Source organism: Kwoniella dendrophila, chromosome 1, assembly GCF_036810415.1.
Source record: "Kwoniella dendrophila CBS 6074 chromosome 1, complete sequence".
In the NCBI taxonomy this organism is placed as follows: Eukaryota; Fungi; Basidiomycota; class Tremellomycetes; order Tremellales; family Cryptococcaceae; genus Kwoniella; species Kwoniella dendrophila.
The window spans coordinates 1,595,338-1,621,599 of record NC_089476.1 but is presented as its reverse complement, the minus strand read 5'-3'; the positions used below and the strand labels follow the sequence as shown (position 1 = coordinate 1,621,599).

Genomic DNA, 26,262 nt, shown 5'->3' with positions numbered 1-26,262 from the left:
AAGCTCAATATCACAACGAGTGCAACCTCCTTTACGTAAGAAGGTGTATACACACGTCATTCCCTTATCACGTGGGCTTGGATGTATCTAAGCTGTTATATATATATATATATATATATTTGTTGTTGAAATGAGACAAGTTGTAACCACTTGTTCAACCTCTTCTTTACTAACCACACATATGGAGAAACCTACTCATATCAAACAATAAGTTCTTAAATCACCTCTTCAAGATTTCCGACAGCTGCCAAGGCCCTCAAATCTGCTCCCACTCCAAATCATCGAAATGAGCAAGATATTATAATTTAAATAACGATTAACGATTTTCATCAGCCACGGTCATTTCCGATATCTTGAAATCTTGGATATCAAAGCTGGTGTAAAGGCTTGGTAATCGAGGAAAACCCCTCCTGAATGAGTATTGTCAATTCTACGTATGTCCAAGGGAAGTTTCATTGAGGCAGACAATCAAGTCATTCTATAATGTTAGCTCCTTCTCAGCGGCATAAAAGACCTAGATCACCTTCACCACCATTATCACCTGATTTAGCATCACCTTTAGATATGTTATTAAAACGTAGACGTAGAGAAGAATTATCATTCTCAAGTCCTAATCAACCGTCGCCATTCAATCTGAATCATCAGCGAAATGGTTATTTTGATCTACCAATAGCAAATAATGATGAACATCATCAGCAGGAAGAACAATACGAATATGAACATCCTCATGCTGAAAGTAGTTCTTCAGCATTACGTAGATCAATGAAAGGTATTGAAAGACGTAGAACGAAACAATGGGAAAAACAAAATGATCCTTCTGTATTACAACAACAACAACACAAACACGATCAAAGCAATTCACAACATTTACCATCCATACATTCACCCAATCATTATTTGACACCAAATTCAAGACAATCACAATCTCAACCTAATCCAATGTCTTCTTCACCAATAAGAAATATCTTACCTGCCAGTTCACCTTTTAAAGTCAAATTGGATAAAGAGTATAATAGTCCTGATTGGAATATAACAAATGAAGCAGAGGAAGAGGAAGAAGGAATGGATATGAATGAAGATGAAATGAAAAGAGAATGGGGTGAAGAATATGAAAAACAGAATTGGTTATTGCATAGTCTGGTGAGTTGACTTGCCCAGAAATAATTCCATCAATCTTTTTTGCATTCGTCGAGTATGATCGAGAATGATCATCCCGGTTTCAAGCCCAATGCTAATATTGTATTTTGAATTAGCATGTCGCTCGTATGCAATCCCAAAATCATCAAAATCATTTTCAGCATAACTCACCTAATCATACGCTCATTAGTAATCATCGTAATAACCAACATCATAATCAACCTTCTACACATACACCATTACATCAGACAAACTCTAACGCAAGTACACAAACATATATAACAGATCAAACATTAGTATCACCTTTTCCATCATACAGAAATCAACCTTCTTATCCTGATTCATCACCTTTCAACTCACATCATCCTTCAATAGAATTACGCTCACCTTCTTTTAATCACGGTATAGTAGGAGATGACGAAGATATGGAATTTATAGAATCTACTTCTGGACTTGGACATGGCATAGATTTCAGTAGTGGAAGGGAAGATGAAATTACCAGAAGATACGAAGAGACCAATAGATTATTAGGTGATTTAGAAGTTGCTAGAAGACTTAGATGGGGTTGATCACATTATACACATAGTGAATGATTCGCCAAAATTGGTCATCAAGGTCTTCCTTTTTGGTTTGTAAGAAACAAAGAATAACCTTGATAAGGGCACCCAATGTCCTATTCGAATAAATCACTTGCATCACGAGTCAATACAAATGATCACTTTACTCACTCTGATATAGACAAACATGTACTCCTTCATTCCATGTAACAGCACACAGACACATCAAGAGTTACATATATGTATTTATATATAGCTTTATAACAAAGCAAATTGTATCCAAGATAATTGTACATAAAATTAAAGCATAGTTCCTTGTTCATTCTGCTGAAAAGCATAATATATGTATACCATAACATGTCATGTTGTTCATTCATGAAGTTGTTGTGTTCTAGTCTTTCTTTCAAAAAATGTCGATTTCCCTTATCTGGGTGGCAATATTCAAAGAGCTGCAATCACGTCAGATTCATTGATCAATCATAATTTCATATTTTCACTAGATAATCATATATACTATATTTTATTATATATACAACCTTTATATTTTCTATATATTGTATACATCTTCTTACTTCTTTAATTCCATGTTGGTTTCTCCACTTTATTGCTTAGCAGCTTGAGCACCTTGAGCTGCATTCGTACCTTGCATAATTACACTAGTAGCTTTACCTGCTGAGAAAGCTGCTGAACCTAAATTGGCACCGGTTTGACCTACATCTGTTAGATATCAAGTAAAACAGATCATTGAATTAGCATTATTGTTAGCAGGAGATCGAAATAAAGGGAAAAGATTGATTTGATTTACCTTGAGCAACAGATTCAGCTTCTTTACCGAAATTATGTTCTACAGCTCTATGAGCAGATTGTGAAACAGCTGTTCCTACAGTAGTAGCAGCACCTGCAATACCTTTTGCGGCAATTGTAACTTGTTCCCAACCATCTTCAGCTAATTTTCTAAAATCTGATTTATCTTCTTCTTTAATAGGTTCAGATTTTTTAGCTATACTATCAGGTAATTTTTCACCTATTGATTTAGCTGTATCATGTATATATGATCCAACTGAATTTGCACCTGATTCAGTTGATTCAGCTATTCTATTTGATAAATCGACACTAGCTTCAGCTCTTTCTTTTGTTAAGTCTGATGGAGGTGCTGGATGTTCTGGATTGGTACGTGCGACGTGTCTACAAAATGATATAAAAAAGTCAGCCCTTCCTCTACTTTAAATTGTCATCCCGCTAAATCGGAACAATAGACGATGAGTATAATTTATCAAGATACTCACCGATCAGTATAAGCACCTAATCTTTCAGCTAATGCTGATCCAGCTGATGTGACTGCACCAGCAATAAATTCACCCCATCTTTGATTATGTTTGGCTCTTTCCCCGGTTTCGTATTCGTCATCAACGAATAAGGCAGTTTCATTCCATACTTTGTTGGCTTTAAGAGCTTCTTCAAATTTCTTGGTAAGCGATTCAGTTGCATCCCATTCTCCTTGATTTGCACTACGAAGATCATACAAGTTAGTATAGTATTTGAAGAGAGTAAGAATTTCAACAAGATCATATGATATATGATAAGGCAAATGAGTACCATATGTTTTAAACAAGTCCAACATTACTTACCTATCCTTTACTCGAAGTTTAACTTGACCAACAGGTTCACCGCCATCAGCAGGTACAGGAGCGAAAATATAACTTGGATGTTGTTCTTTAGCTTGTACTTTTTGAACTGGACTATTTGGTAATAAAGGGAATGATGAACCACCAACAGTTAAAGTTAAAGTTGATGAAGGATGTGTAGGTGGATTAGCTGGTATAACAGTTAAATTCAATTCACCACTTGATAATGGTAATGGTTCTGATCCTGGTGAAGGAATGTGATAAGCTGTAACATGTGGTACTGTAACTAGGGTTGTCATCTTGAATATTTCGTTAGTTTATAGTCGTATCGTCTTATGATAATAAATTGATTTTCTTGTGTGGTCGTGTTTATATGTTCAATATGTTATCAAGACAAGACAAGAACACGATGAATAAGGTAGATGATATATGAAGGTTGATCACGCAAGCATTAACATGCATTCTATATTCAGCAGGCATACTTATCTGATTTCCGATCCTCATTTGTGTGAAACTGTCATGTTGTGGAGAATGACGACGTCATACTTGCTGTCCCACAGGATTGAATATTCTCATTCTAATCAGCATTACAAATTATCTGTAATTGTCGACAAGTCAAAAATCGTAATCACTAATACAACTTGCTATGCGGTGAATAACCTCTTTCAGGCACACTTGATGAATGTTTCCGATGGAAGATCAAGTATGACATAGTAAGTTTACTAGTTTAGCAATCATTCTCACTTGTTAGCCGAGAAATCAGGTGTTTGGATTTAGCATTAATATTTGTTGGAATCTGATATAATAGCTGTATATACATATATATACGTCTGTCTTTCCCTTCGATCTTGCTGTTATTACCATAATTCTCATCATATGTCTATCTTTACCAATACAATCAAAGCTAGTCGATCATTCACTTCACCAACAGTCTCAGTCTCACCTCGTACTTTATTACACATAAGATCCAGACAATTCAACACAATGAGTCAAGCACAAAAAGATATCACTTCATGGTCAGATAAATCAGGTTCTTTCAAACGTCAAGTCAGTTCATTCAGAGACGTAATTGAACCTAATGGCAAATTTCCTCCTGAGAAAGGTGAGTGATGGCGCTGAACTAGGAATGCCTAGGCTAACAAGCGTAACGGTGATAATAGGAAGATACCATTTATACGTCAGTTTGGCCTGTCCATGGGCTCATAGAGCTTTAATCGTAAGGAAGTTGAAAGGTTTAGAAGACTTCTTTGGTAAGTTTGTTATGAGAGTCATGATCGGAAATAGATGACATCCTGCTAATACCATTATTCTTAATCATCAATATAGACGTCTCTACAGTACACCCACACATGTTAGAAAAAGGATGGCATTTTGCTAAATCAGAAGAAAATGTTAAACCAGCTAATGAACATTCTGATGATACTTTCCCTGAAGCTACAAAAGATAAATTATTTGGTTATTCACATTTAAGAGATATTTATTTTAAAGTTCAACCTGATTATTCAGCAAGATTTACTGTACCAATCATATATGATAAAAAAACAAATTCAATTGTAAATAATGAATCTTCAGAAATTATTCGATTTTTAAATACAGCTTTTAATGATGAAATATCAGACGAAAATAAAAAATCTTTAGATTTATATCCAAAAGAATTAAGAAAAGAAATTGATGAATTAAATGAATGGGTTTATAATGATGTTAATAATGGTGTATATAAATCTGGTTTCGCAACTACTCAACAAGCTTATGAAGAGGCTGTAAAACCTTTATCAAAAGGTTTACAAAAATTAGAAGAGATTTTAAGTGATGGTAGAGAATTTTTAATCGGTGGTAGATTAACTGAAGCTGATATCAGGTGAATTACATCTTATCTCTTTTTTTATCCCAATGATAAGCAAAACATTCAAGCTGATAAAATGATATCTCAGACTTTACACAACTATCGTCAGATATGATCCTGTATACTACGTACATTTCAAGTGTAATTTCGGTTTGAGTAAGTTTCTAGCTAACTAGTTGCAATGTTGACTTTCTGCTAACTGCTGACTTCCAAATCAACAGTCCGACATGATTTCCCTCATCTTCATAAATGGCTTCAAAGATTATACTGGAAAAACCCAGCTTTCAAAGACACAACCAACTTTGAACGTAAGTCTAGCTGTTTTCATCCTTTTTCATGGTTAGCCAACTGATTCTGTATTTGAATTATAGACATCAAAGAACATTATTACTATTCTCACAAACATATCAATCCATTCAAAATCGTTCCTTTAGGTCCTAATGTCGATATCGAACCTTTAAAAGAATAAATGGAGAATGTCATTCCAATGGAGCGAGGTATAGTATCTTATAATCTGTATGAAAGTAAAGGAATGTATGTGATTAACATGAATTATATTTTAACCCAAATGGTAATCGCAATTTTATGACTAACCTTTGTTCTGACTATCCTTTGTGCCTATATGGGTAGATGAAAAAGGGAGATCAGATGGTTATTTGATGCTGATTGGCCTATACATTTTGCAAGGCGACTTTCATCCTCATCTGTCATTCTAGTCAATGTTATCCCACTTATCCCACTTCTCGATAACTCTACGACCTTGTAGGCGTGAACGTGCAAGATAGAAACAATATTAAACAATGCCTCGACGCGATCCGAGATCACCTATATCTACAGCTTATTCAACATCTACCGATCTATCACCTCCATTCACATACTCAATTACAAGACCACCTACAACGTTCTCCGAAATTGCTTTTGATAATATATCGAAGTCACCTAAATCACCTAAATCACCTGGAAAATCACCTTATCCTCCTCCTAGAATACCTTTACCTCCTATACCTAATACACCTGTATCTGAATCTTCTAGCCGAAGAACTAATGATGTTAATGTTTATAGTCCATTTGGAGACGACTCTGAAGTTGATACCGATGCGGAGAATACAGGTGATTTGCACCATAGATCAGATCGGTGGTCAAATCTCGGTATAATTCAGATTGAGGAGAATCAAGATGAAGATGATCAAGTAGAATCAGTAGGACCAGAAACGTGCCAATCAAGTGGTAAATTCTCAGAGAAATCAAGAACTTCTTATAAACCTTCTTCAAGACCTCCTCTTCCACGACATAATACAGATATTTCCGAATCACCAACTTTCAAAAGCACTTATATTACACCAAATACAACCAAGAAAGTACAATTTATCGATCGGCAAAGTATGAACTCTATTTCACCTCGTTACTCTTGTAAAAGTGACTATACTTCATTACCTAATACTGCTATTCCTTGTAATAATACAAACAATCAGATTGAAAAAGTGGCATATAAGCCTAGAAGACAGTCCACTTTACCTTCAATATTAAGTTTGTCGAATTTGATTCAGCCGAAATTTACTAAATTTTCAAATGAACCACCAAGACACATAGACGAAGTCGAGGTGGAAAATAATGTCATTATGATACCTTCATTAACATCTACACCTGACACGGAATTTCTACCTTTTAATGCCAATCAGGATTTCAAACATAAAGTTAATGGCAACTTCAAAAACGAAAAAGGAGGAAGTGGAGAGCAAGATGTATATCATAGGAAACCATATGATAGATCAAAAACACCTGATATAACTAGACAACAAAATCAAAATCAAAAAAAGAAGGATCAGAAATCAGAAACAGCTAAATTAATCCAACCTAAAGATCAAATTAAATTAGGTAGAATGTCAGTCGCACCTGCAAGATATACATTACCGCCTCAACGTAAATCTAGAATAATTAATCAAGGGGCAATTGCTTCTTCCACGGGTTTAGATAAAAGAAGGGATAAAGAGAACATTAAGAAATCAAACGCTATGGTAAATATGATGAACAGGTTAAAACATTCAAGCTTAATTAGATTCTATTTGATTTACAAACCATTCATATCATGTATTTTATCCTTAACCTGCGCTCTAATACTAACAGTATCAAATGGATTAAATAATGATTCAAAAATTGTTCAATTGTTATTGATCAAAAAAGATGTTTTCGATATTTCAATAGCTGGAAATACCGATTTTGCTTTAGGTGTTTGGGGATGGTGTCAGATGAAAAATGATCATCATGCTAAAGAACCACAATGCGGGAGTTATGGTTATAGGGATTTTGCCAATGACAATCTGAGTTTTACTATCCCAGGAAAGTAAGTCTTGTCATATATCTTGGAAAAAAATCAGGATGCTCCACCTCAGCAGCTAATGGGTTTTTATAACTGGCGTACACAGCTCAACGTTAGATACCTTATCATCATTCTCAACAGCATTAACAGTTTTAATATGGTTATTATCATTATATCAAATTGTTAAAGCTTTCTTACATTTTTACCTATTCTTCGCCTTGTCAATACCATTCGATCATTTAGTTGAGATTAGATGCAAGAATTATCTTACTAAACATGATAAACCGGAATCGAGATCAAAACAAAAGCTAAAAGTGGAAAAGCAACCGAATAAAGATGAAGATGAATCTGTAGTAGCTGAAGTTGATATAAGAGTTAAATGTGAGAGATTTCCATATCAAAATTATCAATGGGTTTGGTGGGCTTGGTGGGGTCATAACAAGTCGCCTTTAGAGTCTGTTTTTGCCAATTTGGTCGGGATTTTATGTATAATAACTGTAAGTATGGTGTAAACTCTTCTTGACCGTGAACGTGATATTTTGTTCTAACGATCTTTATCAATTGATTGTAGTTTGCCTTTACATTGAAATTCAAGTCTAACATTGTTAACGCTACAGGTTCAGATAGAGTATCGCTAAGGTGAGTTGTCATGCTTCTAACGTAACGCAGAAATAGTTTGCACAGTTATACGCTACTGTGCCATTTGCGGGTTATAAAGCTAATGAGCCAATCGCGAAATGTAGACCAGGAGCTTATATGTCTTTATTAACATTAATACTCACTCTGGATAATTTCATGTTATCTTTCAAATATTTTTGGAATTTCGTAAGTCGTATTGTTGTTGTTGTTGTTTCTTTAATCATGAGAGATGATTTTCGAGGGGTTTTTTCTTTTCTCTCGAATGATTATCTGATAATTTAATTATATGGGGAAAAAAAACAGAAATACCATTTTAAAATATTCTTAAATCCACCTTCACCTTCAGCAAGAGTATTATTATTACCTGAATCTGAAAATAATTTGACATTTAAACATTATAAAAGGAGAACAGGTTTACAATCTTTTTTTGCACCCATATCTGCCAAAACTGAATTTACCGATCAATTTATTTTGAATGGTAATAATAACGATACTAATCATAATAATAATGAAAATAATACTTATTTGGATAATCCAAATAATCATATAGTTCAACTTATTAATACTGAGACTGAAATTGAGTTAGATGAAGAAACGATAAGATGGTTAAGGTTATATCCTGAAGATTCAGAATTAGTTCTATTAATATCAAGTTTAAAGAGGAAAAAACAACAACAACAACAACAAACGCCAAATCATGATTTTTTATTATCTGATATTGGTTTATTATATTTACGTCCTAATTCATTTATTTTGAGCTGTTCTGATAATAATAATCAAGAAGAGCACAATATAAATGCGTTATTGATACCTCCAAAAGGTATAATAAGAGAAGAATTATTAGAAGATTCTCATTTAAATTTTGATAGTGAAAGTAACAATGAAAAACATAATGATCTAGATACAATGATCAATATTTTGTTAAAAAGCTTTTGGTGGAATGGTTTAGAAATTGATTGTAAAGAATATATCGAAAATTGTAAGATTTGTTTTGAAAATTTAAGAGAACAGAGAGGTAATATCAATAAGGAATTTCATTTAATGTAAATTTATTGATAGTGCAAACTATATATATATATATGAGAGTTCATTATCATATTGGTATTTTCAAGAATGTTTTAATCTAGGCTTAATATGCATATGCATGTATTACAACCCCATTGTTAGAATACGAAAGACAAAAACACACATACATTCTCTCAAAAAAATCAATATTTAATCACCTTCTTTAACTTTCTTTTCCCTATCATTCTTTTCATCTAATTCTCTTTGTCGTTTTCTAGCTAAAAATCTTTCTTTTGCTTCAGCTCTCTTTTTTTCTGCATCACCATTATCACCTAATTTTCTTTTTTCAGCTTCTAATTTTTCTTTTTCTAAATTTTCTTCAAATTCTTTTTGTTTTTTCAATTGTTCATCTTTATATTGTTCTGATAATCTTTTACGTTCTCTTTCCATTCTTTCTGAATATGTTGCTGCTGTACCTACTGCTCTGGATTTATATGGTCCATCACCATTATTGATGTCATTAGATCTTTGTCCAGTTAATAACGAATTTGGTAATGACGATATAGATGGTTTAGGTTTTTTAGTTATATTTAATCCAGCTTTTAATAATGATCTTTTATCTATAATTTCACCTTCATCATTAATTTCAACTTGTTTACCACTATTATTATTATTATCATCTAATCTTGTTGAATTTGCTTTTTGTTTCTCCTTTGTTTCTTTAGCTTCTCTAGCTAATAATGGATCGTATTCTTCTTCATCATCAAATTCATCTCTGTTGTCTTGTTGTAATGGTGCTCCGGGGGGTCTAATGGCTAAAGAAGGGCCTTGACCTGAAACACTCGATGGTCCTGCTGTAGCTGCCATAGCAGCTGCATTTTCAGCTTCAGAAGATTCTAACATTGATTTGTAGAATGCTGTTAAACCTGGACCTGAACGTGTTTTACGCAATTCCTCTATTATCAAGTGTTTGAAGTCAGCTTGGATCTCAGTCCGATCTTTTGTAAAAGTACGAGGTGTATGAGTTGGATTTAGGTTTTTATGGCAAGAAGAGTAGGAAGAAAAAGCAGATGATGATGATGATGATAATAGTAATAATGTTAACGACGACGAGTAGAAGAATAATGTGTTTTAGAGGGTAAAGTTTCTGTCACGGAATTTATAGGTCGGTGCAAGATATGTAATAAAGCTAAATGACTATAATCATTTATTGTAACTTACCTTCTCTTTTCTTTTCTTCTTGTTCAGCTAATTTAACTAATTCCATTTGTTTTTTATAATTTTCAGTTATGAATTTTTCTTTATCGTTGAATTCATCACCTTCTTGTTCTCTTTCTCTTTGTAACATTTTTTCTTCTGCTCTTAATTTATCTAATTTTCTTGTATTTGCTGAAGCTAAAAAATTTTCAATATATTTTGGTTTTCTTTCTTCACTTTCTTTTTTTTTAATTTCTTCCATTTTTTTTTCAACTGATTTCATTTGATCATAATGTTTATCATAATCAAATATTGATTGATCAATTTCTGCTGCTATTTTTTGTGCTTTCCTTTCTGATCTACTTAATAAATTACTTTGTCCAACTGGTGCTTTTAATTTATTTTTTATCGTTTTTGTACTAGATGATGCTGATGATGGTCCAGCTAAAGCGTTAAAGCCATTTCCTCTACCATCATGTTCATCATCATCATCATCATCATCATCGTCTTGTCCAAATGGTAACGATGGTTTCTTCGATATTTTGCTTCCTATCTGCGATGTAGGTTTCGAAGTAGATTTCGATTTAGCCATTAATAGTTCCATATTTGATTTGGGTACTGAAGATGAACTGCTTCCAGCTGAAGAGGAGGAAGCAACTGGCGCACCGAAAGAAAAAGACAACTTTGTTCCGTTTGATGCCATCTTGATGATTGTCCTTGATCCGTAATGTGACAGTCAATCTAGTGAGTTACAAATAAAGAGATGAAAATGCATATAACTAAAATGCTTATGGACAAGGATTGAAGTTATCGCTGATCATGCTCTTGAGGTATAATCAATGTCCCGTTGCAGACTCATTACGTAACTCAGCTGAGTGGCAATACTGAAAATAGTGCCTTAAAGATGGTCTTGGCTGTTTCTTAATCATTATATCGTCATAGCGGTAATCAAATAGAAACGTTTTTTCAGGTCAACAATCAAAATGTTATCTCATCCCATAAGGTTACTTCTATTGAATCAGTCTTATTCACTTTCATAAGGAAATTGGGATATTCAACTCATCCATCAACATAGCTATTCTTCATCATAGACATAAGTTCACACAGCTCTAGTAGATTTGGAAAAAAAATCATAAAACTACTTTGAAGGATGCCTTTTTCATGTACGCATGTAATTCTCCTGAATAACCCACTTTTGCTTATACGGATACGAGCTGACTGGACATTCAATTTGGGAATCATCATAGATCATAAACGAATAACTTTGATTCCAAAGGTGAGCTGCCATCGACCCCCTACTTTCGAGGGGTGCAGCTCATAAATTTACTTATAACGTTCATCTTCTCTAGGTCATGTACCTCAATATAAATGGCAAGTTGATATCTTGGGAAATGGATGGATAACCTTACAAAATAAAAAGGTTTTTTGTCAGCTGATACTAAGCAAATCTGTTGTCTTATAAAACAGGGAAACATTGGAGCATCTCATTCGGTTCAGGTCATTTAAGATACAATCCATAGATCAATCAATTCCTCACTAATCAAGAACCTATTCACTTTCTATGGCAGAAGACCGTAAGTCTGAGGATTCGTATGGATTTACTGTGACATGAAAAGCCACGGCAGAACTAATCACTATCCATAAACTTACATCACTTTAGTTTTATATCTCGCCTTTCATAACTCCTATCATTACAACGCAACATCCGGATAGTATATATACCCAACTGTACACGAACAAATTGTAGCAAATGCCCGATATTATGCAACTATAATCCCTATGTCAAAATGCTTACGAAAAACAAGATACCTTTGTCGAGATTTTTGGGTAAAATGTAGCTGCATAATCATATCGATACAACGGAGTCTCTTCATGGGGATTATACATGAAAAGAATGGTAACCCTATCATACATCATTAGGTTCTCAGTCCTTTTCTCCGCAATCCTACGACAGACCCATATATCCCTTCTTCAACGGTGAGGGCACTTTGGCTATAGCATCAGTGGTACATATTAGCTTTTGAGAGGGTAAAAAAAATGTTCTAATGTATGAGCTTACTTACGGGCATATTGCATTGACCTTTTCCTAGCTTGAGCAACGTCGAGTACTAAGCAAGGAATCAGTTCATTAACTTGGAACACTTATAATTCATTAAAAGCGGATTGCTTGAAGAATCTGTACTTACATGATTGTCTAGCTGTAGATGGTTGACCTAAACCAATACCTTGAGAAGCCGCAAGAGATTTAGGTTCCATTGATTTTCGTCTCTATTTCGTTTAACATCCCTTATTAATTAGTCATTTAAACATTACAGTATATAGGCAGGGTATAAGGAAGACTCACTTTCTGGAAAATATCCTCTTCACTAATGTCCACTAAAAATGGTAATTCATCCAACCTTTTACCTGATTTTTTACATTCTGTTACCCATTTTATACCTACTATGAACGGTTTCTTCATTTTTTCTTTTTCTTCTTCTTCAGCATTGAATTCTAATTCTTGTATATGTTTTCTATACCATGCTAAAGTTGAAGGTTTACCTGATTTATATATTATATGTGTACATGATTCAGTTGGTTTGGCAAATACCTATCAAATACAATCACAATGTTAGCTAATTTGGTAGGTATTGGAATTGCCTATAAACGACTCACCCTAGCACCTAAACCTTTTAAAATATCAATAAATAATCTACCTGAATCTTCACCATCAGAGGTTCTAATATCTACAAAAGCTCTTACACCTTGTAAACATTTGGAACCATTTGTAGAACATAATAAAGCTGCTATAGATTGATTCCCTACATCATTATTACTTTCATCAGATGAAATTGATAAATCTCCTTGATTGTGATTCGGGTGAATTGATTGTCTTGATCTTGATGAATTCGAAGTCAGATTACTTGGTCTTTCATTCAAAGGTTTTGTTATACTTATAGAAGGTGTATTTTCCTTTGCTTGATCAGATCTTCCAACAGGATTAGACAAAGAAGAGGTAGACATAGCAGATTCGGTTCGTCTAGCTTTTAATTTACTCAAAGCGTCACTTAGACCTGCAAGTGACTTCGATGTTTCTCCTGTTAAACCTTCTCTTGTACTTGTACTGGAACTTAAACTCATTCTCGGCTTGTGACCACCCATTGGTGCTGAAACAGATCTTTGCGAGGATGATCCTCCCGATATAGGTAATTCATTTAATTCATTTAATGGGGTAGGTGAAGGGTTTGACGATGAACGAGATTGTTGATTTACAATAGGATTAGATACCATTCTTTGAGTTGGTCTGGATAATGGTCCAGAACCTAAAGAAGATGGATATGATGGTTTACGTTTAATGCTAGGGGAGAGTGTTGGATGTTGTTGTTCATCTACAGGTCTAGTAGAAGCGGAAATTGCGGGAACTAATGAAGGTCGAGTTGAAGGTCTTCGTTCAGGTAAAGAGCCTAATACAGTAGATGGTTTCTTGCTGATGACTGGTATAGAGGAAGTAGAAGCCGTGATATTCGTAGGTTTGGAAACTGGTATTCTACTGGGCGGTGCCATACTTCCTGAAGTGTTTGCGGGTATACCCTTTGATGCAGCACTGATGGTGGGAGCAACTTTGTGTTGCTCTTCTTCTGTTCTAGATGACTGAGGTGGAGTAATGTGTGAAGACGTATCGACCTCGACGGTAGGAGATTTGTTGAACTTTGTACTTGATTTACCCATAGTGAGATCTGGCCTAGGGAGTGTGGCTGGCGCAAGCATAGTCTTCACTTGCGTGTCGATAGGTCTTTCCAATTTCCTAGTTTCTTGATCGATCGAGGTCTCTTTTTCGTCAACTTCCATTAGTGTTTCCTTCTGTTTCCAAAATGTATCCAACGTGGGCTGAGCGACATCTTTCTTTTCAGTTGCTGGTGTCCCTCTATTGGCTAGTGGTGATGGGGGTACAACTCGCATTCTTGGGGTAAACAATGTATTCGGCATTCTTGATTTTATAGAAGGGGGTGGTCCAGTAGGTGTAGTAGATTGGGCTGGGGCATGGTAAGGAAAAGAAAGTAATCTACCAGGAGAAGGGGCTTTTTTCGGGGTTGTGGATATGTTTTCGGATGAAGTCGATGCCGGGTTAGTATTAACGTCTTGTTCAGCGATAGGAGTGGGTTTGACTGCAGGTGTAGTGGATATACCTCTGAAGCTGGGTGTAGAAGGAACAGGTCTAGCATTAAGTGAAAAAGCGATGGTTGATAACCCAGGTGTTTTTCTAAGTGACGCAGGCATTCTTGATAATGGCTTGTTATCACTCGTGTCGATATCCATTCGATCTCGTGAAGGTGTTTTGGGTTTTTGAGGTGTCATAGGTATAGCAGATGCGTTTGTACCTATCTTCGGCACAGGTGGACGTTCCTTCATTCTTGGTGGTGTTGGTGGTCTAGCTACAATGTGAGAGAAAGAAGTAGGGGATTCAGTCGGAGTTGTAGTGTTGGTATTATGATTGTTGTTTTTCAACAGTTCCCTAGCTGGTGTAGGTATAGAAGGAGTATTAATCGGTATAGAAGTAGAACAAGGAGGTTCTAGTGATCTTAATGATTCGGAAGAAGATTGATGTCCTATACTCCTCGTTTTTAGTTGAACGAGTCTTTCTTTCCTTATTGGTGGTCTTTGTTGTTGTGTTTGATTTATATTTTGATCCATTTTCATTACCTTTCTCTTAGTTTCAGCATATTCTTCTTTTTCATCTATGATCTTTCTTTTACCAATACTTTTCCCACCCATGATCTTCATGTCACCTTCTTCCTCTTCTAATACATTCATATTGTTCAGATTACTTATACTTTTACTCTCTTTCAAAGCAGTTCTACTTCTCAGATTCTTCGTACTTGTTGATCTGTTTAATCCTTTAATAGGTTGGGCAGTTATAGATTGGACAGTCGTTGAAGGTATAGCGTTTTCGTCAAATACTGTCAATTTTGATTTCCTAGTTATTGTCGATGTGGTTGTATTTGTAGCTGCAAGTTTAGCCATAGACCTTGTACGTGGTACACCAGATAAAACTGATCTAACAGGTTGTTGCTGTTGATTAGTCGATAAAGGTTGTCGACGAAGTCTAGGTGGACTCATGGCTTTTTTTTTCGATATATTCTAAATGCATGCATAAAAGATTTAGCTATGCATGTCCATATTAGACGATCATATTATTCACGCAGGCTAAAATGAAGACTATCGGTACGATCCTGATCGAAAGTGTTTTGTTGGTTGAGATGGAAAATCAGTCAACTCACTAATTATGAACAAGAAACCAAAGAAATCAGGCGCGTGAATACTAGTGTAGTTTTGGTGTTTGTGTCATGAATGAATGATTTTAGAGGAAACTTCGTTGTCTTTTCGTAAGGAATGTAGAAAGTTGGCTTTGGCAGATTAGCTGGTATGGGAGCTTTATAATGAGATTGACCTTTGCTTGAATGAAAAGATAGTAAGCTATTTGGACGATGCGAGACTATTGAGGAATGTCAAACAATGATATTCTGAGCGGTCAATGTTTATTTTGATTTTGCGGATTGTGATCAAACAACAAACAACATCAATTCAGGCGGAGAGCGCCGAGTTTTAGAAAAGATCAAAGTTTAAATTATTGCAATAATATGGGAGTAGTGGCGTGGCTTTCGACCCTGAACCCATCTAGTGGTATGCGAGTAGAATAATAATGAATGCATCTTGCCCAATAGCGTGATAGATTAGTCTGATCAGAAAGAAGCTTTGGACAGAAGTCAATTATTGGTGTGTATTGTACTATTGATGTCACTGTGAGCGTCAAGTATGAAAAGATTGAAAATGATTTTATCCTGCAAGTACAGTACATCATACGAGTACACGAGCACTCAGTAATCAAAGGAAGGGGGTTTGATCGCCTTCGAGAGGTTAGAAAGGAGTGATACGTTCATCGTACATCATACGTTATCTTATAAGTCTGATTAGTCCCCCAAAAATGGTATATAAAAAGTACAAATATCCAAGATTTTTATTATCATTTAGATTTACATACCAAGCTCAAATCGTGCTATTAATTTACAGCCTCTTCGAACTACCTTATCGAACCAGGCATAGATATTCAACAGAATAACCTATTTTCGAGATGGTCGGAGCAGATAATATGATAATGGTCGGAGCTGGTGCAATTTATCTTGATGGTACTCCTATTGATTCACAAGATGATACAACCTCTTGCGACGATAATAACGATGGAAAAAAGATCGAATGCGCCTCATCTCAAGCGTCTCAATTCTCAGAGCTGAACGATTCGCACGAGCTAATGGGCTCATCGAATGACGGACAGACTACTCAAGCTAGTGATGCGTCGGGCCATAGTTCCCAAGGTAATTCAGAGAGCACAAAGACTGAAGAAGGTAATTCCAATGCTGAGGGTAAGCAGATTTACTTCTGAAGCATGCATCCCCGACGAACAATCGGAGTTAATACTGATTCTTCTTGTATACACCTTGATACAACAGCAGCCTAGCCTTTCAAGGAACCATCTCTAAATATGTTGGTAGAGCTACGCGGAATATTTTCTTCCACCTCAAGAGCGTAGAACACTAACGCCTCTCCGTGACAATATGATGAGTGTAAGCTAGAATCAGGTAATTTGCTGTAATTTATATATGCGCAATAAATTATGAGCGATAAAATGAATTGATATCTGACGATGAGATTGCAACTAGATGATGTTAGAAGCTTACTTTTGCTTTGAGTAGATGTTGATCCTTTATGCACGATATTTATGTCGCTTGTCTCGCTTAGCGCAGCTGAGATTTTGTACAAAATGAAGCGGACGATCACGTATTTACAGATTGCAGATTGTAAGAGGCCTTCCTTACTGATGTTGTGGTATACCAAACCGGCACCTTGTACAACAGACAATAGCTTTTGTCAGTATACGACCCAGGCTGGTTCGTACGATCAGAAAGAAGTCAAACAAGCTCGCTACACGTCATTAGCGAGAGGAAATGGATGAAAGCAAGTTGATCATCAAAACCGTGATACTAAATCGAATGCTACGATGCTATTATCCGGCTGATCATTATTTTTGGCCACCTGGGATAGTCTTCAGCTAATGTAGTGGAAATTGTTGATTTCAAGTTTGGAGAATAGGTTTAAGTCGTAATAGTTCGTTATACTGTTTACGCACCAATTCCAGCGAGGCTATCGCGTAATCTCATGGAACATTGTTCATTTGACGCTGATTCGATAGGCATTTGAACGATGATTCGTGTTTACCACTATCTCCAGCATATCATGTAGACTACCGCTGTGATATGCATCATGTGCAGGGTGCTGAACTATTGAGAAGGTCATCTGTTAAATGACTGCGTGGTGGTTGAACGCTCATACTTTTGTATTGGGTTAATATTATGGTTGCTGCTAATATATCGCGTAATATACTGGAAAACATCTCTGATTATCTAACCGACCTTTACCTTAATCTTGTTATCGATCGGCTTCCCGGATTAATTAGTCTGACCTACATGTATCGAGCTTTTATCGCCATCGCTCGTAATCGTCTTCCAAGCTGGAAAAGAGTTTAATCGGGATTGCTTCATACAGTGAAAAGCTGTAGAAGTTTAATATTGCCACGTCATGTAAAATAACGATATTGCGCCATTCTTATTACGAGCTGATAATTCGTATTATATCAGTCTCAATTATATCCCCTAAGCTTTGATTTTTTACCCTTATTTCAGGTTATTTTACTTTTTTTACTATGAATTCTCGATCCAGATGCATGAATGCACGGGGCTCTGCCACTTTTTTTTTCTTGACTTTTTTTTTTTTCTGAAAACCGCGTTTCCGATCCCACTTTTGTGATTTGCGCCGAGTCGTACCATACCATCAGATATACCCCCATAACCTACCAACCAACACCTAGAGTTAGGTAGCTAGGTTGTTAAACTTTTTTACTTCAACATCTCTTTCGTTCTATATCTTTCTTCTCTTCTTCAACCTTTTCCTTTTTTCTTTTCTCTCTCATACAAAATTAATTATCTATCCAAAATGGTCAAATCTGCTGTCTTAGGTTATCCCCGTGTTGGTGTAAACCGATCTGCCAAAAAGGTTAGTTTCCTTCCACAAACTTTGACAAGAACGTTCGATCGGCTTCTTCTGTCCTTGGGGCAAGAAGATATCTCCTACAGCGATTCAAGCGTTTTCAACGCTAACGTCTCTCACTTCCGTAGGCTATCGAATCATACTGGGCTGGTAACTCTTCTGCTGAACAATTGCAAGAGACCGCCAAAAACATCAGAAAAGAAAGATGGGAATCCATCAAGAACGCTGGTGTAGATGTTATCCCATCGTAAGTAGGCTTATGACGAACATAGTCTCAGTAACGATTAACTAATATCCATGCTCACACAGCGGTGATTTCACTCTCTACGACCACCTCCTCGATCACTCTTTCAACTTCGGTGTCATTCCTCAACGATATGTTGAACAAAAATTATCTCCTCTTGATACCTACTTCGGTAAGTCAGGTTATGAAAGCGCATCACCTTCGTTACATAGCTGACCAATCTCATGTCATAGCTATGGGCCGAGGTAAACAAGACCGATCAAAAGGTATCGATGTTGTTGCCTCAGAAATGGGTAAATTGTAAGTCGTTCTCATGTGTACCGCTCTAACGTTACGCACGTGTCTGACCTTTTGCGTGTTATTTCAGCTTCGACTCCAACTACCACATTGTCAAAGTAGACCACTCTCCTTCTACCGAATTCTCCCTCAAAAACAACCAACAGCTCAACGAATACAAAGAAGCCAAAGAACTCGGTATCACCACCAGACCAGTTCTCTTCGGTCCTATCACCTACCTTTCATTGGTCAGAGCCGGTAGAGATGCCCCAGCTGATTTCGAGCCAATCTCTTTACTCGACAAATTGGTCCCTGTCTACAAACAACTCTTAACCGAACTTAAAGAAGCCGGTGTTGAGGAAGTTCAAATCGATGAACCAATCCTTGTTTTAGACAAAGCTGAATCTCAAGGTGATCTCTTCAAAAAAGTTTACGAAGCTCTTTCACCAGTTGCTCCTAAAATCACCATCACCACCGCTTACGGCCGAGTTGGTAAATCAATTGAATTCCTTAAAGATCTTCCTATCCACGCTCTCCATCTCGATCTTGACCGAGAACCAAAACAACTTGATGAAGTTCTTGCTGCCCTTAAACCAACCAAAATCGCTATCGAACTTGGTGTTGTTTCAGGTAGAAACATCTGGAAGAACGATCTCAAAGCTTCTAAAGCTCTTGCCGACAAAGCTATCGCCGAACTTGGTGCTGACAGAGTAACCGTCTCCACCTCATCATCCCTTCTCCACACTCCTATTTCCATCAAAGTTGAAACCAAATTAACTCCTGAACAAGTTTCATGGTTATCTTTCGCTACCGAAAAATGTGAAGAAGTTGCCACTCTTGCCAGTGCCCTTAACGGTAAAGAAACCGAAGCTTTCGAACAAAATACCAAAGACATTGCTGCCCGAAGAGAATTCGAAAGAAACTCTGACTCAGCTGTCAGAGACCGAGTTTCAGCCATCACTGAAGAACAACTCAAGAGAAAATCACCTTTCGAGACCAGAAGAGAAGCTCAAAAGAAACACCTCAACCTTCCTAAATTCCCAACCACCACCATTGGTTCATTCCCTCAAACCAAAGAAATCCGAGTTGCTCGATCTAAATTCACCAAAGGTGAAATTAACCAAGAAGAATACGAGAAAGCTATGGAGAAAGAAGTTGGTGCCGTTGTCGAATTCCAAGAAAAAGTTGGACTTGATTTACTTGTCCACGGTGAACCAGAAAGAAACGATATGGTTCAATACTTTGGTGAACAATTGACCGGTTTCATCTTCACTCAACTCGGTTGGGTACAATCATACGGTTCAAGATACGTTAGACCACCCATCGTTGTCTCAGATGTCTCAAGACCTGCTCCTCTTTCCGTTAGATGGTCATCATACGCTCAATCCCTCACCAAAAAACCAATGAAGGGTATGTTAACTGGTCCAGTCACCATCCTCAACTGGTCTTTCCCAAGAGCCGATGTCACCAAAGAAGTTCAATCTAAACAACTTGCTCTTGCTCTCCGAGATGAAGTTGTTGACCTTGCCAACGCCGGTATCAAAGCTATCCAAGTCGATGAACCAGCTATCAGAGAAGGTCTTCCACTTAGAAAAGCTGATTGGGACAACTACCTTACATGGGCTGTCGACTCATTCAGACTTTCAACTTCAGGTGTTGAAGATGATATCCAAGTTCACTCACACTTCTGTTACTCTGATTTCGGAGATATCTTCCCATCTATCCAAAGACTTGATGCTGATGTAATTTCAATTGAAGCTTCTAAAGCTGATCTTAAATTACTTGATGTATTCAAGAACCACGGTTACTCCAACGAAATCGGTCCAGGTGTTTACGATATCCACTCACCTCGAGTACCATCTGAACAAGAAATCAAAGACAGAATCGCTGCTATGGTTAAAGTTTTACCAGCCGATTTAATGATTGTTAACCCAGATTGTGGTCTCAAAACCAGAGGTTGGAAAGAAACCGAAGAATCTTTAGCCAACTTAGTAGCTGCTGCTAAATGGGCTAGAGAAACCTACGCTTAAGCGATTTAAGAAAGGGTTTTTCTTTCCTATCTTTCCTCTTTATCCTCCTTTTTATCCTTGCATGAGTGAGCTTCAACACTCTCATTTGCATTTGTCATTATTTATCATTATATAGATTTCCATCATTGTTCTATACCCTCTTTTTATTATTCATTTTGTAAACATTTAGAAAAAGAAAATCAACATTTAACTTTATTTGGGCGTTTTAGGGGTAGTAGATGTTGATTGTAGTAGTAGTTAGTAGTAGTAGAGTAGAAAAGAAGTAAATAAAAAACTAGCTGAAAAATGCAGTCTGTTCAACCGGCACTTTATTATGGTTTCTTGCACACACGATAGCATTTACATTTGATTGATTGTCTGGCAAATAGAGCAAGATTGAACTTTGCTATTCCGTCTGTTCTTGACGATTTGCCAGGGTCAACTCTTGTCTTCGTCCAATGAGGAAATCGTTGCTATATATATCGCGCTCCTCTGCGAACACTGTAAGCTCGATTCTAGACTCAACGTTGGTTGACTTTGCCACCTAAAAGCGCGACGCGTATAACCTTTGGAACATTACGCCAATAGTATATCTCCTATCTCTATTTTTCAATTTCAAAAGGACTCTACATCCTAATTACATTCACAAACTTTACTATCTGATCCCTTTCTTGCGTCTTGCATACATACCATTTCACTACTTGCAGACAAATGTCATTCATACTACCCTCAATAGATCAATTGGATGTATCGAAAGACTTGATTGATGCAGCTAATAGAGGTGAGTTGGTTTTTAGTAGTCCTCTTGCATCCGAATTTGATGGTGCTGACGTCAACCACCTTGAATCTCTCTTGACCTTTCCTTATATACATTATCAATCTTCCTCATCATGGTTGATCCTTCCTTCTCCTTTACTCCTACTGTTTTACCATATGCGATGTACGACATGCTTATATTGCATTCATTCCAACCCATCAATCACTGCGCCTCTAATATCGGTAATCAAATACGATGGATCCATATTTATATTCGAATTACTCTGAATCACATATCACTTCAAATGAATCAACTTCAATAGCATCATTATCAACTACATCAATCTTATTAACACCTTTACCTAGATTAGCAGATTTGTTAAAAGTTAAAATACCTATAGCACAATCATACGTCAGACAAGTTAGTCAATCTATTACACCATCAACTAAAAGATTAAGTGAAATTTACGATCAAGAACAAAATGTGGCTGGACCATCAAGATCGCATGTAAGCGAAGAGATCAACTCTAGCTATTCAACAAGAAAAGGAAAAGGTAAAGAGAAATGGGTATCAACTGGAGATGTTGATTTAGATCAAGCTTTGGGAGGTGGTTTGAGAAGAGGTCTGCTATATGAAATTAGCGGAGAGAGGTGAGTACTAGCCCGTTTATCCTGCTCGTATGTAATAGTGTAGTATGCTGATACTTAGGCCGCATAACAGTGCCGCTGGAAAATCACATTTAGCACTTCATCTAGCTTTAACATTTCAGCTACCTTCTTTAACCTCTTCACCTGGAGGTTCACTAATTTTGACATCGGAAAGAGAATTATCAACCGACCGACTGATACAACTGGGTAATCACTTACTGAGCATTCATGAGCCGGATTTAAATCCATACACTAGAAAGAAAGAAGGAAGAGTACGAGATTTATTAGATAACATCTTGACCAACAGAGTAGGAGATGTGGATGCTTTAGAACATGCATTAAATTATGCTATACCTGCTATTTTAGAATCCAAGTTGGCTATATCTCAACAACAGTCACAAGATGATGGTCCCATCTTACCAATTAGATTGATAATTTTAGATTCTATAACAGCATTATTTCGTGGTAGTGGATCAGATAATGAAAAACCAAGTTTACCAAATGTAAATTCGTTAACTGAAAGATCAAAACATCTATGTATAATATCAGATTTATTGAAATCTTTAGCATTTAAATATGATTTAACAATTCTAATTATTAATCAAGTTGCCGATGTTTTTTCCTTCAATAACAACAACAATAATAATACATTTTCATCATTCAACCCTACTCAACCAACAACATATTCTCAACCCACTTCATCATTCACACAAACTCAAGCTTTTACTGGATCACCAATCAAAGATGAATTAGGAATTGAAGAAGATGTACCAATGTTGTATAAATCACAATCAAGATGGTTCTCAGGTGAAAATGAACAATTAAAAAAAGAAGCTAGTTTAGGTATAGTTTGGGCAAATTCAATAAATGTTAGAATCATGTTAAGTAGAACAGCCAGAAGAAGAAGATTACATCAAATTGATTTAACTTCACACAAGAGAATAAAACTTGAAGAGGAAGAAAAAAAGACAATTGAAGAGATTGAATATGATAAAAGTCAAGGTAAACGTAAATTAAATGCTATGGAAATCCATGCCAAGAAAATGAAGGAAGATGAAGAAGATATCAAACCTACTTTAATAAGAAGATTGAATATAGTATTTTCACCTTTTTCACCTTCAAGTACAGTAGATTACGTTATAACTGAATCTGGTATACATACATTAGAGAATACATATAAAAAATCTGATATAACAGAATTAGTCATGAAAAGAAAGATTAAAGAAGAAAAACTTCGACAGGAAGAAGAACAAATTCTAAATGGAGATTATCAGAATTTGGGAAATAATAGGTTTGACTTCAAGTTGCTAGAAGAGGAGGATGATCAGAATCAAGAAGATAACGAATATGAAGATGTATATGATGAATTTGGTGATTTACCTGATTCATTCTGGCAAGGTCAATTTGATTCTACTGAAGATGCTATAAATGCTCAAAAATATGAACAAGATCAACTTAGTATTAGTAATAACGATAATAACTCTGATCGACTTAGTATAAATAATTCCAATAACGATAATGTTTCAGATCGAGCTAGTCAGATAAGTAAAGATTCTATACGATTAGAGGGACTAAGTGATTTAGGTTACAATAATAGCTTGGCAGGTGAAAACAGTGTTATTGAATCTGAAGGCGGGCAAGAAAACACAAGTGTGGCGAATAGTGCATGAAGATTAGTATCTATCCGGGGCCAAAGTAGTGGCACAATGGAAAGGAAGGGTTACATTGTGGAAGGAAAGGACATAAGTGAGAGAGACAAGGAAGAGGAGCCGGAAGGTGAAACAGTATGTAGATTGTACAATCGGAGTAGAGGCAATCGATAAATTGTATTCTGATGTGGTACTCGTTACATTTCTACGCGACTTATGGTACATAAATATCGCTATCTGAATGTATACTTTTCGTGTCAATCTTCCACAAGATCATCTCCTCGGCCAATATGCCTATACGTTTCACCACAACACACGAAATCGATATTGCCTATGTCTCTAACAAATGTTCTACAGTCGCTTCTGAGCCCAGACTCGCCAAATTTTTATCTGTTTGGGTCACACACTAATGATCGATCACGGAACATCAGCATGGTTCAACTGTACTGAAATTATGAGGAAGACAACAAATTGGTGACTTACTTCGAAGAACGTATCAAAAGCTTGATCATCCATTGAGGCCGCTTGATTCTGTATATCAAATCAAGATCAGCTGTTTTCATAAACACAGGGGGTATGTATATCAACGAACCTTTGTCCATATAAAAGGATCTTGAACCACCAGTCTATTCTTTTCCCATTCTGGTGGCTGTAAGCCCAAATTACCTTTACCCATTTCCATTCGAAGTTTTTTAGCTTTTTGGATTTTCCATTCATTCATTATTAACTTTATTTGATCTGTTGAATATCCTTTATAAACCAAATAATATCTGATCTGTTGATCTTTATCTCCTATTATTGATTCATTCATTTTGACCAAAGTAGGAGATTTGTAAGGAGCTGATCGTGAGGTTATCCCTCCATCCAAAGGCGATATGATTTGATATAGAGGCACAAATTGATCTACGTTTTCTGAAGGATCTATTGAAGAAAAATATGTTTGAGGTGGATTCTGACTAAAAAATCGGAAAAACCCTCTTACAGCTTGATCAACTGTTAGAGTAGGATCTGAAGCTTTCCAATCATGAGGAACAGATTTAGTAAAAAAAGTATGTGAACTTGTGCCTTGAAGTTTACCCCATTCTGACCAAACTAATTCATCATCATTTAACCAATCTTCTTCTGTGCTATACTCTTTAACGTTAATATTTTTTTGTAAATTAGGTAAATGACCAATATGTTGCAAGTATGAAATACAAATTAAACTCAAACAGTATGAAGACAATTTAAATGGATTGATTCTATTACTTGTTTTTGGATCTTTACCTGACTTCACCTTATACCAATTTTTTACAAAACAGATCAGCGGTCGTAAGACGAAAGGCGAGATCTGACAATAATGTAAGATCAATGAACAATTATACCTGAATACATTTGAGGGAGTATTATGGTTAGCCAATTGAAACTATATGTTCAATGCTGCTGATTCGCTTCATGAAGCGAATGGATTGAAATGAAATGGCTTACAATCCTGATAAATTATTACATTGTAGATCACAACCTAATTTTCTTTTTGGATCTACAAACTTGAGCAAAGGTAATGCTTGAGGTGATCTGATTATATGAGTCATACCTAAATTGTCTATTAAATCTGAAAGTTCTTTCAAGTAGTAACAACCAGGTAGGTCAATATCATTAGTACTTGAATGGCAGTCAGACTTATTTAAGTATCTTGATAATCTAGCTTTTGTGACTGATATATTTGGGATAGTACCAGGTGGTTGAAGCCATAATGAAGGTTCATCTAAGTAGGTAAGTCAGAATACAACACAGAAATAAGCTAATCGGACTGGACAACCATAGTACTATTACAGCTTTTGGTAAGTGAGACTTACATCCTTTAGGTAACATACGATCCTGAATTTAGGGAGAAACGTAAATAATAACTTCTGTTCAGTTTACCTTTCTTTCCAAGACAGATGTTTAGTCTTCCCAAGAAGGTATATGACTTACCACAATGACCAAATCGATATCAGTCGACGAACCAATTTCACCGCCCCAACTTGAACTTCCGACAATTTCAACTTCGAATCTATTTCGACCGTCTTCCATGGGATAAGGATAGACTTTTTCATTGATTGAAGTAGTCAGTAGGATACGTAATGATTCCATATCTTCTTTTCTTTTCTGAGAAGGTTCCGAAGATTGCCACAATCTCATCAATGAGAGTTGAAGTGGATTAATGTTAGATAGGTGTATTGTGTCCGAAGGGATATTCAATCGCGGTAGAGGAAGAGGGTAATATTGCTTGTAGGGAGAACATTCCATACTGTCATGATCA

The 26,262-nt window shown here is 36.1% G+C and overlaps 10 protein-coding genes across 10 annotated transcripts; 6 read left to right on the top strand and 4 right to left on the bottom strand.

The window, feature by feature from the left end:
* Positions 1-483: 483 nt before the first annotated feature.
* L201_000585 (uncharacterized protein) lies at positions 484-1,706 on the top strand (the record flags this gene model as incomplete). The annotated part of the gene is made up of 2 exons (XM_066216385.1): positions 484-1,140; positions 1,254-1,706. 2 exons carry the CDS (start codon positions 484-486, stop codon positions 1,704-1,706), a joined length of 1,110 nt encoding a protein of 369 aa, XP_066072482.1.
* Positions 1,707-2,295: 589 nt separating this feature from the next.
* L201_000584 (uncharacterized protein) lies at positions 2,296-3,618 on the bottom strand (the record flags this gene model as incomplete). Its single annotated transcript, XM_066216384.1, has 4 exons — positions 2,296-2,411; positions 2,500-2,879; positions 2,981-3,202; positions 3,323-3,618. 4 exons carry the CDS (start codon positions 3,616-3,618, stop codon positions 2,296-2,298), a joined length of 1,014 nt encoding a protein of 337 aa, XP_066072481.1.
* Positions 3,619-4,303: 685 nt separating this feature from the next.
* Positions 4,304-5,631, top strand: L201_000583 (uncharacterized protein; the record flags this gene model as incomplete). The annotated part of the gene is made up of 6 exons (XM_066216383.1): positions 4,304-4,421; positions 4,480-4,569; positions 4,646-5,177; positions 5,251-5,318; positions 5,384-5,470; positions 5,534-5,631. 6 exons carry the CDS (start codon positions 4,304-4,306, stop codon positions 5,629-5,631), a joined length of 993 nt encoding a protein of 330 aa, XP_066072480.1.
* A 331-nt stretch (positions 5,632-5,962) lies between these two features.
* Positions 5,963-9,165, top strand: L201_000582 (uncharacterized protein; the record flags this gene model as incomplete). The annotated part of the gene is made up of 5 exons (XM_066216382.1): positions 5,963-7,503; positions 7,586-7,976; positions 8,051-8,118; positions 8,223-8,304; positions 8,422-9,165. The coding sequence occupies 5 exons, from the start codon at positions 5,963-5,965 to the stop codon at positions 9,163-9,165; spliced, it is 2,826 nt and encodes a 941-aa protein (XP_066072479.1).
* Positions 9,166-9,333: 168 nt separating this feature from the next.
* Positions 9,334-11,023, bottom strand: L201_000581 (uncharacterized protein; the record flags this gene model as incomplete). Its single annotated transcript, XM_066216381.1, has 2 exons — positions 9,334-10,079; positions 10,345-11,023. 2 exons carry the CDS (start codon positions 11,021-11,023, stop codon positions 9,334-9,336), a joined length of 1,425 nt encoding a protein of 474 aa, XP_066072478.1.
* A 1,242-nt stretch (positions 11,024-12,265) lies between these two features.
* L201_000580 (uncharacterized protein) lies at positions 12,266-15,417 on the bottom strand (the record flags this gene model as incomplete). The annotated part of the gene is made up of 5 exons (XM_066216380.1): positions 12,266-12,312; positions 12,384-12,428; positions 12,507-12,588; positions 12,665-12,910; positions 12,976-15,417. The coding sequence occupies 5 exons, from the start codon at positions 15,415-15,417 to the stop codon at positions 12,266-12,268; spliced, it is 2,862 nt and encodes a 953-aa protein (XP_066072477.1).
* A 1,012-nt stretch (positions 15,418-16,429) lies between these two features.
* On the top strand, positions 16,430-16,738 carry L201_000579 (uncharacterized protein; the record flags this gene model as incomplete). The annotated part of the gene is made up of 1 exon (XM_066216379.1): positions 16,430-16,738. One exon carries the CDS (start codon positions 16,430-16,432, stop codon positions 16,736-16,738), a length of 309 nt encoding a protein of 102 aa, XP_066072476.1.
* A 1,607-nt stretch (positions 16,739-18,345) lies between these two features.
* Positions 18,346-20,949, top strand: L201_000578 (5-methyltetrahydropteroyltriglutamate-homocysteine S-methyltransferase; the record flags this gene model as incomplete). Its single annotated transcript, XM_066216378.1, has 5 exons — positions 18,346-18,405; positions 18,528-18,646; positions 18,709-18,815; positions 18,877-18,943; positions 19,011-20,949. The coding sequence occupies 5 exons, from the start codon at positions 18,346-18,348 to the stop codon at positions 20,947-20,949; spliced, it is 2,292 nt and encodes a 763-aa protein (XP_066072475.1).
* Positions 20,950-21,940: 991 nt separating this feature from the next.
* L201_000577 (uncharacterized protein) lies at positions 21,941-24,002 on the top strand (the record flags this gene model as incomplete). Its single annotated transcript, XM_066216377.1, has 2 exons — positions 21,941-22,335; positions 22,406-24,002. The coding sequence occupies 2 exons, from the start codon at positions 21,941-21,943 to the stop codon at positions 24,000-24,002; spliced, it is 1,992 nt and encodes a 663-aa protein (XP_066072474.1).
* A 310-nt stretch (positions 24,003-24,312) lies between these two features.
* L201_000576 (uncharacterized protein) lies at positions 24,313-26,093 on the bottom strand (the record flags this gene model as incomplete). The annotated part of the gene is made up of 6 exons (XM_066216376.1): positions 24,313-24,387; positions 24,465-24,512; positions 24,574-25,345; positions 25,449-25,725; positions 25,817-25,838; positions 25,935-26,093. 6 exons carry the CDS (start codon positions 26,091-26,093, stop codon positions 24,313-24,315), a joined length of 1,353 nt encoding a protein of 450 aa, XP_066072473.1.
* Between the last annotated feature and the right edge of the window lie 169 nt (positions 26,094-26,262).